A 13,206-nucleotide genomic window follows, 5' to 3' on the forward strand; every position below is an offset into this window, starting at 1 on the left:
GGCGTTCTTCATAATGCTTGGGTCTCTAGGTCCTTGATCATCTCGGTCGCCTTCCCTTGTGCACCTTTCAGCTTGTCAATATCCATCTTAAGCTGTGGCCACACTGATTCATACTGGTCACAATTCCTGTTGCCCTTTAAACTCCCCCTTTCTCTCATGTACACACACACACACACACACACACACACACTTCCCATATGCTCCTTTAAATGTGTGTAAACCAGAGTGTGGAATTCATCACCAACCTCCCTCCCTCATGCCATCCTGGGCACACTTACCAGCGGATAAGCTCTTATGAACTCCACAGGGCTTACTTCTGAATAAAAATGCCCTGGCCTGTATGGTCCAATTCCCATTGTCACAGTTTTTCTGTTGCACAGAGGAATAGGTTTCAAGGAGGAAGAGAATAACAGATCACTAGAGAATAGATTTTGCATGACACCTCTCTGACCATAAATGTATTCCTCACCCCATGAATCCCATCTGTATGACTATGTGTAACATTACTGTTGCTTGGATTTCAAAGAGCTGGGCAGCAGAAGAGGGGGCAACCACAGAGGAAGAATGGGAAAGAAAAGCCTGAACAAACAAGTTGCAATCTGAGCAATTGCAGGATTTGCGCAGCAGTTTTCAGAGAGGAAATATACAGAGAGGAAATATTGAGGCTAACCATGTTTGGCAGGTCACTGTTTGGCGCTCCTTGGATTGGTGTGAGAAAGTTCTAAATGAAGTGAAATCACATTAATACATTGTGGCATTTAAAGGAAAAAATGGGGTTAAAGTACTCAGATGGTGTCAACAGTGTTTTGCTTGGACTGTTAATGTCACCTGGCTCAGGGATGATACGGCTGTCCCATGGAAGATGGAACAAGCTTGTTTTCTGCTGCTCCAGATGGGCGGAACCGAACCAACAACTTCAAATGACAAGAAAGGAGATTCCAACTCAATGTTAGGAAGGACTTTCTGATAGCAAGAGCTGTTCAACGGTGAATGGGCTCCCTGGGAAGGCAGTACCAAGAGTGAAGCCATGGTGCTGAATAGCCATCAATATTCCTCTTCCCCATGAACTCGTCCAATCCTCTTTTATAAACCATTCAAGTTGATAGCCATCACAGTTTAATTATGTACCTTATGAATCAGTTCAAAAGGAAAGTCACACATTGGCTGTCTCTAGAAAGCATCTCTATCCCCCGCACACTCCATTCTTCTCGTTTTATTCAGCAAATTAGTGTCTACAATCCACCAAATTAATGAAGGAGAAGATTTGCAGCTACATTCCATTCCCCAAAGAGGGCCCCCCCAATACATGCCCCCCCCCCCTCTGCCAGAAGAGAGGCATTCAAAGCACACACTTGTGAAACGTCACTATTAGTTAAGGTCATCACAATCATAATACTTCTCGTCTAGAACATTTGTTGGTGTCCATGGATCTCAAAGTGGTGAGTAAGTCCCTGTAGTAATTGCATTTTGCAGGAAAGAGGGGAGAAGCCCAAACAGATGTTCAGGCCCGTCTGAGTTCAGTCACACAACTGGAAATGAGAGCATGGTCCTCTAGTCTTAAGTCCACCTTCCCAGCTCTCCTTGTGCCCCTTCCCTGGTAGATGCACCTGAATTGTCAATAGTTCAACCCAAATCTGTGTTATAAGGACATGCTGTCTTTCAGCTCCCCTGCCATTCCGTTGGCTCCATTCAACTCAGCCAGCTCCTGGCCTTCCTCTTTGCTCCCGTCCTTCTCCTGGACGACCCCCTCTTCCTCCCCCTCTTCCTCTTTCGACTTCTCCGACTCCTCTCCCCCCAAGAGGTTGGCACTGGACAGGTGGCTCAGCAGGTGCCCCTCGCGGAACGACTCTGCCAGCTCTTTGGCACAGCACTCTGGCGTGTTGGTTTCGTAGGTGCTGTGGAAGGAGTTGTAGTCGACCTCGTAAAAGTCCTTCTCCAGGGTCAGAACGGGAGTGAAGCGGTGGCCCCACAGCACTTCCTTGTCCATGTAGGAGCTCCGAGCCTGGCAAGTCATTCCTGGAGGAAGGAGAGAGGGGAGAGAGAGAGAGAGAGAGAGAGAGAGAGAGAGATTCGTGATGGGGATTCGGTGAAGGAACAAGAAGGGATTTAATGTTAAGCCGCCTTAGATGCTCACACTTCCCTCCTTTTCTAAAAAAGTTTAAAAGCAGTTCATGGTCGTTCCATACCTGATTGCTTCAGGACATGGAAAAATGATTTGCTTAACAAGCCTTATTATTATTAGTAGTAGTAGTATTTTATATTTTTAAAGGTTCCTGATGTTTCAACAAAAAGCACAAGCATCAGTGAACTGACCATGCCTCTTGGCAAGCAGAAGCAGGACATTTGATTGCACAAGAAGATCGTTTTAATAGCATATGATGATTGGGACACGACAAAGGACTTAAATGGCCAAGGCTCCTCCCGCAGCTTTGCTGCAAAACCTCAGGATCTCTCCCTTGGTTTCTCTCTACTAAGTGCACTAGCTGTTTTCTCACTGGACAAACACGTATATTTTCTGTGACTACTTCATGAGGGCTGGGGTCCCTATCGTTCTCTTTGGTGAGGTAACAGCTTCAGGCGGCAGATATGTTGGGTGCCAGTCACATGGGTGCCATGTGACCTTCCTTAGACACCCTAAGCTAGCCGCCTGTCCTCAGGAGGTCGTAAGACATTATCTCATCACCAACATAATAGCAAGATTAATTTACAGCCGTGTTTAGGGAAGTTTTTAATGACTGATGTTTTAACATACAGTACTTTTAATCTATTGTTGGAAGCCGCCCAGAGTGGCTGGGGAAACCCAGCCAGATGGGCGGGGTACAAAGAACAAATTTATTATTATTATTATTATTATTATTATTATTATTATTATTATTATTCCAGGTTGGAATGGCAGGGAGCACCCCCTTGACTTGCCTCAAACAGCACCATGGATTGGGGTAGCCTTGGTCAGGGGCAGAGTGAAGGGATTGCAGCCAAAGCACAGTGCAGAGCTGTTTAAAAGCCCTTGTGCAAACAGCCCAGTGTTGCTCTTAGAGGCTGCCTGGCTCTCTTTCTCTCCACCCTGTGCCCTCACTATCTGACTACCCCGGATTCCTCCAGGGCCCCTAATCCAACCCAACCCAGAGCGATCCAGGACTGCCTCAACCTGACTCAGTCAAAGCCCCAATTGGCCCAATTCAGATTCAGGATTGGGTCGTATATATTATTTATCTTACTTATTTCATAACACTTATCCACTGCTTGACTGTAAAAAAACCACACACCCCCCCACAGCAGTTTACAAAAAAGGATGGAACAATAAAAATACCAATAAGAAAGATTAACAATAACTTAAAACTTTCACAAAGTTAAAATAACAATAGACGAAAACTATAGATCAAAACTCACATCGGATTCTAAACATCTGGACAGGCTTGCCTAAGCAAAAAAACCCATGTTTTTAGCAGGTGCTGAAAAGAGCACCATGATGTCAAGTGGCAGGGAGTTCCAAAGTGTAGCTGCCGCCATACTGAAAGATCGAGTTCTTACATGATCTTTGGAGTTGAGGTTCTGTGGCACCTGTAACAGCGCCATTTCCTCCAATCAAAGTGGCTGAGTGGGCATATATGGGGTAAGGTGATCTCACGGGCAGGTAAACCAGTGTGTGCAGGCTCACTCTGAATTTCATGATGGGAAGAAAAAGTTGGGCAGCAATGTAATAAGCATATATTTAGCAGATGAAGCCACTTCTAGAGAACATGCTGGGGAAGAGAGAAAAGGAAGGATGCGGCTCCCTGTCTGATGCGGAGCTGGACTGCTTTTCGGCAGGCTGGCAGAGGAGGCTTCTGTTACAGCAGACTTCTGGGCACGAACAGTGTTAGTCACGGCATTCTGGCTCTCAGCAAGCTCAGGAACCAGGAAGTGCAGAGGCTGCTTTGAAAAAATAATGTGCTAGAGGAGGGAAGGAAGCCCAGGATGTTCTGAAGCGGGCGAGTGGGCCCTGCTCAGGAAGCAGGAGGTTGGGCTGGTATTCGAGGTTCTTCTCCTAATAAGTAGGTCAAGGAAGCATCCGCATTCTGGCACAACCAGGGTGATGATGGCATAAATGGTAGGAGCTTTTCGGTGCCTGCTAAAAACATCCTTATTTAGCCAAGCCCGGAATTAAGATTGCCGGAAGAAATATCAACAACCTCAGATATGCAGATGACACAACCTTGATGGCAGAAAGTGAGGAGGAATTAAAGAACCTTTTAATGAGGGTGAAAGAGGAGAGTGCAAAATATGGTCTGAAGCTCAACATCAAAAAAACGAAGATCATGGCCACTGGTCCCATCACCTCCTGGCAAATAGAAGGGGAAGAAATGGAGGCAGTGAGAGATTTTACTTTCTTGGGCTCCATGATCACTGCAGATGGTGACAGCAGTCACGAGATTAAAAGACGCCTGCTTCTTGGGAGAAAAGCAATGACAAACCTAGACAGTATCTTAAAAAGCAGAGACATCACCTTGCCAACAAAGGTCCGTATAGTTAAAGCTATGGTTTTCCCAGGAGTGATGTATGGAAGTGAGAGCTGGACCATAAAGAAGGCTGATTGCCGAAGAATTGATGCTTTTGAATTATGGTGCTGGAGGAGACTCTTGAGAGTCCCATGGACTGCAAGAAGATCAAACCTATCCATTCTTAAGGAAATCAGCCCTGAGTGCTCACTGGAAGGACAGATTGTGAAGCTGAGGCTCCAATACTTTGGCCACTTCATGAGAAGAAGAGAAGACTCCCTGGAAAGATGGAGGGCACAAGGAGAAGGGGACGACAGAGATGGTTGGACAGTGTTCTTGAAGCTACCAGCATGAGTTTGACCAAACTGCAGGAGGCAGTGGAAGACAAAAGTGCCTGGCGTGCTCTGGACCATGGGGTCACGAAGAGTCGGACACGACTAAACGACTAAACAAGAAAGACAGGAAGTTGAGGGAATTTTAAGCTGTTTTAGTATTTTAACTTTTGCATGGTTTAACATACTGCTGTAATTTCTTCTTGATTTCCTTGTGTTATCTTTTTGTAGGAGGGGAGAGTGTTGCCTCCAAGTGTCCCTATATTCCAGGGACAGTCCTGGATTTACCGAAGCCATCCCAGTTTCTGATTTGATCCCAGAATGTCCCTGCTTTCCTTAGGACCTCCCTATTTTCATTGCAGAAATGTTGAAAGGTATGAAGTTATATGACTCTGGGCTAAGGAGATAAGTAACTACACATCTGAATAATACAAATAAAAATTCAAGGAGAGAAGGTGATGTTGGTGGGAATATATGACCCCAATGAGAAAAAAGCAGGTTTTTAATAAAAAAAATGGAAACAGAATTACTTGAATACACGGACCAAAAGATGATTTTAATGGGAGACTTAAATGGAGTTCCATCATTAGAAAAGGACAGATCAGCTATAAAAAAGGTACAAAAGAAGGCAGATCATCAAAGACTTTTTTTTGTATTGGCTCAAACTTTAAATTTGATAGATATATGGAGAGTAATACATTTGTTTGACAAATGGTTCACTTATTATTCTTATGTTTATAACAGCAGTTCAAGAATTGACTCGTTATGTATTTCCAAAGAGTTGGAACCTAAAGTAAAAAAAAATAGAAATTAATCCCAGGACATTTTCGGATCACAATTCTTTGATAATGGAAATACAAAAGGAAAGTCACACCATGTTTTAGTATGATTTTTTATATGTTGGAAGCCACCAGAGTGTCTGGGGCAACCCAGTCAGATGGGTGGGGTATTATTATTATTATTATTATTAAAAAATTGGACATCCCTAATTTCATCAGATAAATGTTGGAAGGTATGGTGTTGCTCTTGCACTCCGATCCTGCTTGTGGGCTTCCCACAGGAACCTGGGTGGCCACTGGGAGAACAAGAGGCTGCAAAACATGGGCCCCTTTGGGCCTCATCCAGAAGGCTCGACTTACGCCCATATATTCATATCTCAGTGCTAGAGCATCTGCTTTGGTATCCGCCATGTCACTCGTTCCATGTCTCTGATACACAAAATATGAGTATGCTCGGCTGACGAAGACCGGCAGGGCGAAACAAGGTATTATTCTGGGAATCCATGTCACGTTTAATTTTTTTTCATCTGACACCGGCATACAACAACTCTATTTTGCAAAGGCACATGTTACGATCTTTCGTATCCTTCGTCTGATACCTGCATACAGCAACTGCATACAACAACCAACATCTGCAAAGGCAGATGTGGAACATTACAAAGAAAAGTTCATCTTTTGCAAGTACTGCTCCTTAAAGTTGTTACGTTTGACACTGGTATTTGCTAAGACATATGTGGAACACAAGAAGCTTTTATTTGGACAGTATGTTTTAAAAAACTGATTCATTTGTACATAAGTGGAACACCAAAGCTTCTATTTGGACATTATTTATATAAGACCTGATCTATTTGTATTTCCTGTTCTAAATGTTGGTCCTTAATTGCTTCCACTCAATTAGATAATGTTAAGAGAGTTATGTTTATATGATGTATAGAGAATTATATAGTTAAACACAGCCAGTTATGTTGTGGGTATATTTATATTTGCATGCAGAAGGTCACAAGTTCAATCCCCGTCGTCTCCAGGTAGAGCTGGGAGAAAGTTCCTTTTCTAACAATCTGGAGTGCTTCTCTGCCTGGCACCAGATCTCTTAGTGTTGACCCAGGTCATCGAGCCTGAGCTTCTGCAGCTGCCACCCGCCGGACATGCATTGCTATTGGCAACAGCAGCAACAGCAGCAGAGGCCCCGGGGGCAGCAGCTGAGGAAGCCCAAGGACAAGGAGGTTGTTGCATTTCTTCTGTATTTGTGCTGCTCTTGCTGACTACCTCAAACATCACCTGCTGGGAGGATGGGGCACAGGTTCAACTTAATAACTAATAAGTTAAAGTACACCTCTGCTGTTGGTATTTATATTAGAGCAGGGCCCTCCTCGTACAGCAGATGTGTTTGTGTGTTTTAATGAACTGAACAGGCTGAACAGAGTAAAAGATTATGAGTCATTGGGCGGTGGGGGGGGGGAGAGTGTGTGTGTATCAACATAATAGTGTTTAGCTTAATTTTTTTTAGTTGCTTGTTTGCTAATAGTGTTTTAGAGACTGTAACTGTTTTGTTATTATTATTTTTTAAAAATAGATTTTATTAAAATCTGAGAAAGAATACAAAGATTAATATCAAATATCTTTTTGTCAAGGCTAAAAAAACCTAACCTAACCTAACCTAAATAAAAAACAGTGAAGAAGAGAAGGCAAAGAAGAAGAAAAAGAAGAATGGATAAAGGATAAAGAATAAAAGAATAAAAAAGAGACCTTCTGATTCTTCATCTGTCAGCTAAAAATAGAAAATTGTTCAGCACCACTTTCTATAAACCAATATTATCTTCAATCCTGAAATCCAAATATCGTAAGTTCCTTTTCTTTTTCATGCAAAAAGTCTATAAGAGGTTTTCAATCTTTAGTAAATATTGACAACGACTATTCTCTGATCAAACATGTCAACTTTGCTATCTCAGCTAAATCCAGCTAAATTTTAACAACCATTATTCCCCCATTGTTGGTGTCGCTGTTTATTATGGGATTCATTCGAAGGCAAAACGGAATAGAAATACAATAAATCAAATCAATCAAGAAGGACCAATGCTCTGACCCAGCATTAGGCAGCTCCTTATTCCTGTGCCCCTCCATCTGTCACCCGAGGCAGTGGCCTCACTCTGCCTAATGGTAGGGCTGGCCTGTTGACACCATACCTACATGCCTGGGCCTTCCCATTCCACGGTAGGCAGTGAAGGGCTGTAGCTCAGTGGCAGAGCATCTCCTTTGCGTGCAGAAGGTCCCAGCTTCAACTCCTGGCATCTCCAGGTGAGGCTGGGACTAGACTTCCTGCCTGAGACCCTAGAGAGCCACTGGCAAGTGAGTATGGGCGACACTGAGCTCAATGGCCTAACTGGATATAAGGCAGCTTTCTAGTTGCTGTACCTGTGGTCTTGGTGTGGCTGCTTGACCCTGAGATAAAATCATGGAGGGGAAAAGCAAAAGAGACTTCCCAAGTTCTTCAGCATCCTAGGGGAATCCCTGCCTGCCTTCCAGCCAGTTCTTGGAACAGCTCTTGCCCCAAAGGGAGATCCTTATTCTGATTTGGAATTCCACAGCCAAATCAGTGGCCGTAAGCCTTCATTCACGATGGGAACAATGGAGAGCTTTCACCGCCCTCAATGCTGCCTTTCTGCCAAAGCCTGCTTCCTTGTAACCCCAGGGGGACACTCGGAGCCAGCACAATTGAAGCAGTTGTAATTGCTCCACAATGTCATTCAGATATTCCTTTTTAGCACATGTGCATCAGAGTTAATCGCACAGGGATGCGGCGCCTGGCAACCCCGACGTCCCTCCAAAAGCAGCACAGCCGTGTCCTTGCCTGCTCCAGATTCCATTAAGGGCCCGGCTTTGGAAGCTGCTGACTCTCTCCAGCCTGAGCTCCTCAAAGCATTTCTTATTTTCCCAGTTAATTGTTTCCCCAAACAAAACGGAGGCAGAGAGAGGCGGTGCTAAGAGAGAAGCGCTGGGCTTCACTGAGAACAGACGGGAACGGTGTCTTTGCCTTTTGCCTACAGTGCAACCACTGTATTTGGGACTTTTCTCCCCACCCCCCTTTTTCAAAACCCACACAGCAGAGGACTGGAGACCCCAGGGGTCAGGTCTCATGTGCAGCTTCCATCTGCAGGAACACTCTGGGGCAATGTAGAGAGACACATGTATGTGCTATGCTGACACGACACCCAAAGTTAAAAACCACACGGAGTGAAAGATTCATGGGTCAAAGACATGAAAAGTGTTTGTGGATGATAACTTGATCATCATCATCCTTGATTCATCACCCAAGATCAGAGTAAGCTTCATGTCCAGTGGTGTAGCATCGGGGCGCGTAGGGGCAGTTGCCCCAAGCACAAAATTGTTAGAGGCACAAAACGTCAACACACAGTGCAGCCTAAATAGAACTGCACGCTTCCATTGCTGGGCTCCATTGAAAACAGCTTCTCCATGCGAACCAGACAATGGAACAACTCCCTCCTGGCCCCCTCCACACAGCCCAGAGTCCTGGCAACCCACGCTACACCACTGTTCATAGCTAAGTGTGAATTTGAATCCAGCTCTCTCTGGTCTTAGTTTTCAGCCTGAGGTCCTCATCCCCCTCTGTGCAACCTTCTGGGGAGCCACATGCCAGTAGCGGGTGGAGTCAGAAGCAAAAGTGTGAGGGGAAATGGATGCCCATTTTACCTTTGCACATTATCCTAGTTTCTATACACCTTCTTCCTCCCCTCTTTATAATGAGAGTTCAAGGACAAATTTTGGATGCAAATTGAGAGGTGTGGCCTGGGAAGAGTTCTGAAGGAAAGGTAGACCTGGAGGATGGCATGTTTCTCCTAGGCTTGAAGGGCACCACCCCATGCCTAGTCCAGGTTCTCATAGTAGCCACTCAAATGCATGTGGGAAACTCTTGAGCAGGACCGGAGCACAAGAGCCCTATCCCCTCCTGTGGCTTCCAGCAACTGGTATTCAGAAGCATTATGTGCATAGCCTCCTCTTCCTTGAATTTCTCCAATCCTCTTCTACAGCCATCCAAGTTGATAGCCATCACTGGCTCTTGTGGAGGGAAATTCCTGTGGTTGCATCCTGTACTGTGGATCCTGCATTGGGTTAAGTTGAGGTCCGATCTCCTTTCCAACCATTTGGTTCCATGATTCTATTAACTCTAAGTTCTGTCTACTCACACGCTGAGTGCAATTATTTTTTTTAAGTGTGCTGAAAAGTTATCTAGTCCTTCAAATAGGAATCCATTTCCCCTCATAGAGGGTACGTGGATGATCAAAGAGACTTGTCTCTGATGGGATGGCGCTGTGGACACTGCTGTCCTGCCCGAGTGGAAGAGTCATAAATATTCTAACTATTGCTCCTCTAATTAGGCAGTGTGTGTCCTTCATTAGCATCAAAGTCTCTGAAATATAATTTTGCATGGTTGTAAAAATTAGTACCCCATTTACACTAATTAATCTAACTAAAACCTCAGCCTCTGAAAAAGTCAATATTGTTCAACTTCTTACATCAAAAGGGTGTTAGAAAGAAGGAGCTTTTGGGGACTCCGTTACCAATTAAATCTGTGCAACTGTCCGTACTCTGCTCATTTTGATTTCCATGATAGAAGAGAGAGGCTCCCCATTCTGTGGAATGTTCCATAAAGGAAAAATAGAGTTGTACAATGCACTAATATTGAGAGGAACCTGGAGTCTGGTGTCCAGTTCTGAGCACCACAATTTAAGGAGGATATTGACAAGCTGGAAGGTGTGCAGAGGAGGGCAACCAGGATGATCAGGGGTCTGGAAACCAAGCCTTATGAGGAATGGTTGAGGGAAGTGGCTACATTTTGCTTGGAGAAGAGAAGACTGAGAGGGGATGTCAAATATCTGAAGAGCTGTCACATGGAAGATGGAGCAGGCTTGTTTTCTCCTGTTCCAGAGGGGAAACCCAAACCAATGGATTCAGTTGACAAGGCAGGAGATTCCAGCTCAAAGTTAGGAAGAACTTTCTGACAGTAAGATCTGCTTGACGCTGGGACAGACTCCCTCGGAAGATGGTGGACTCTCTTTCACTGGAGGTTTTTAAGCAGAGGTTGGATGGCCATCTGTTAGGGATTCTTTAGCTGTATAGTCCTGCCTTGTGGGGAGATTGGACTAGATGACTCTTGGTGTCCCTTCCAACTCTACAGTTCTATCTTTCTATTATTTATGTTCCTAAATAAATGAAAGAATTAAGAGACCAAGAGGGCACCTACTGGTTTAGAATTACACGACCAACTTTTTAGCTGCAGGTCCTTCCCCTACGTGCAGATTCGAAACCAGGTTGAGACACCACATAACCCAGAGTTTATTACACCTGTCCAGATCATATCCTACATCACGACCAGATGTCTTGATTTCCTGACATAATCCCCCTTATCAGGAACTTGTTGCACTACGAGCAAAATGCTCCCTGCTTCCCCCGCCTCTTTTTCTAAAAGGATGTAATCAATGGAGCAATTAAGAACCTGAACTTATGGCTGCCTCATCTGTCCCCCAGGTAACTCCAGATCGATATACAAACAGCCTTCCTGGCATTTCTTAAAATAGATTGGTATGGCCATTGACCTTCCTGCCAGCCTCCTTCTCAACACACACACACACACACACACACGTTCACATTTATATAGCACTTTAGAGTTTTGAATGCATTTCACCTTCGTTATCTCAGTAATCCTTCTGGCAACCCTTCAAAGTAGGTCAGCATAATTAGCCGTGCATTGCAGCTGAGGGAGGGGCCGAGGCAGAGAGAATGTAGCTTGCCTAAAGGCCAGCGAGGGAGTTCATGGCAGGGCGCAGAGCTCTGCCTGATCAGGCCAAAGGACCATCTAGTCCAGCTGTCTGTCCTCTGAGTACGGAAGGTATTGGCTGCAACCCCAAGGCTTTGCTAATACAGTGATAAGCAAACGGTCATCACTGAGCACAGAAACAAATAAGCTTGCTTCTCTCCTTCCCTCAAGAGTTCCAAATTGGCTTGCAATCGTATCCCATTTGCACTGATTAATCTGACTGAGATCTCAGACTCTGAAAAAGTCAATATTGTTCCTCTGTTTTTCACTTCAAACAGATGTTGGGAAGTAATTGGTGCTCAGCTTCCAATTAATTCTGCACATCTCACATGGACAAGTCCTCGTCTACAGCAACACATCTTGAGATCTACTGGTAGGCCCTGATTTACCTTCTGCTCTTTGAGTCTTAGAGCAAGAAAGGGAAGCTCAAGCCTGGAGGTCAAATGTGGCCCTACAGGCCTTGAAATATGGACCTCAGAACACTCCTTAGGCCACACCCATTTTTCCAGGCCATGCCTCACGGGTCCTACCACTGCTGTGTGGGAAAGGAAAGGAACAAGTGACAAGGGGCTGGAAATGGTTCTACGTCTCCCACTGCCTTAGAGTCTCAGGTCTTAAACTAAATCCAGGAGTGGTGCTGGAGGTTCCCATGTCTACACACCTGGTCACACCCATACCTGCACACAATCAAGGTATCACGTCCATCCACCTGAAATGTCCCCACCCCACCCCTGCTGAATCCTATTTTCCTGTGTTGCATAGTGGCACTGATGAAATGGTGGCAGTGGCAGGATCTGGCGAGATCTTGCAGAATACCCAAGATCTTGCAAAATTTCAGTGAGGTTTTGGCAAGATTTCATGCACTGCACAAAATCACACCAGAAGCCACTGCTGCTGCCACCGCTTCTCTACTGGTGGCAGAGGGTTCCACTGACTGAGGCAACTGCCTCAGCCCGCCTCATGGGCAGGCTGGCTCTGCACACAAGAAATGAAATGAGTTACTAAACATGCAAGAATTTTCCCAAGAAACTTCTGGAAAACTGTTTGTAGCAGGGCTCATGAGGTGGAGCAAGAAACATCATGGATCCACTCCTCTGTCTCTGCCAATTAAAACATCAAGCTAATTTTGGCAACCGGCAATATTTTCATCTGAAAGGAAAGGCTCCATCACCTGGTTCTGAGCATGGTGTCACCAGGCTCTGATGAATGCTGACCAATGCCGTTGCAAAAAGATATCACCCTGTAAGGTAGTCTGCAATTAATGAAGATCTCATCACATTTCTGCTTGATAAATTTTTGCAATAAGAATGAGTATTTCCAGGCAGTGAACATTTCTGCACTTCAAGCCTATATTTCATGTCCTTCAGTTGTGAATTTTGTCAGCATCACTAAAAATAACGGCTGGCTAATTGTCAACAAGACCCTGGGTTGGGTGGGAGTTTTGGCAGGAAGGCAGTATCTGCCAGAAAGTCTGAGACGATGTGCAGACTGTTTCATCATATGGAATGATGACTTAAGGGTGACAAAACGGTACTTTCTAATGTTCTCTAATTGAATCAGCCAAGTCATTCATCAAGTAACTGGAACAAAGCAGAACGTCTTCAGAGCAGAGGCAGCCCCACTTGCTTTTTCAGTCTTTATGTTTCCCAAATAGTCTCAGTCTCCCACTACAAATGCAAGAAGAGCCTGCTGGATCAGACCAATAGCCAGCCAGATGCCTGTGGGAAACTTGCATGCAGGATTTGCAAACAAGAGCCCTCTCCTCTCCTGTGGTTCCAGCAATT

General features: G+C 44.9%; 1 protein-coding gene across 1 annotated transcript in view; it reads right to left on the minus strand.

The window, feature by feature from the left end:
- Positions 1-1,197: 1,197 nt before the first annotated feature.
- KCNJ5 (potassium inwardly rectifying channel subfamily J member 5) overlaps positions 1,198-13,206 on the minus strand; it is a 34,191-nt gene continuing 22,182 nt past the window's right edge. Inside the window, exon 4 of the mRNA XM_083479346.1 lies at positions 1,198-2,016. Within this exon, the coding sequence (XP_083335472.1) occupies positions 1,640-2,016 (377 nt within the window). The 3' untranslated portion in view covers positions 1,198-1,639. The remainder of the gene's footprint in view (positions 2,017-13,206) is intronic.

This window comes from Podarcis liolepis (genome assembly GCF_965112155.1).
Source record: "Podarcis liolepis genome assembly, chromosome: 16".
In the NCBI taxonomy this organism is placed as follows: domain Eukaryota; kingdom Metazoa; phylum Chordata; class Lepidosauria; order Squamata; family Lacertidae; genus Podarcis; species Podarcis liolepis.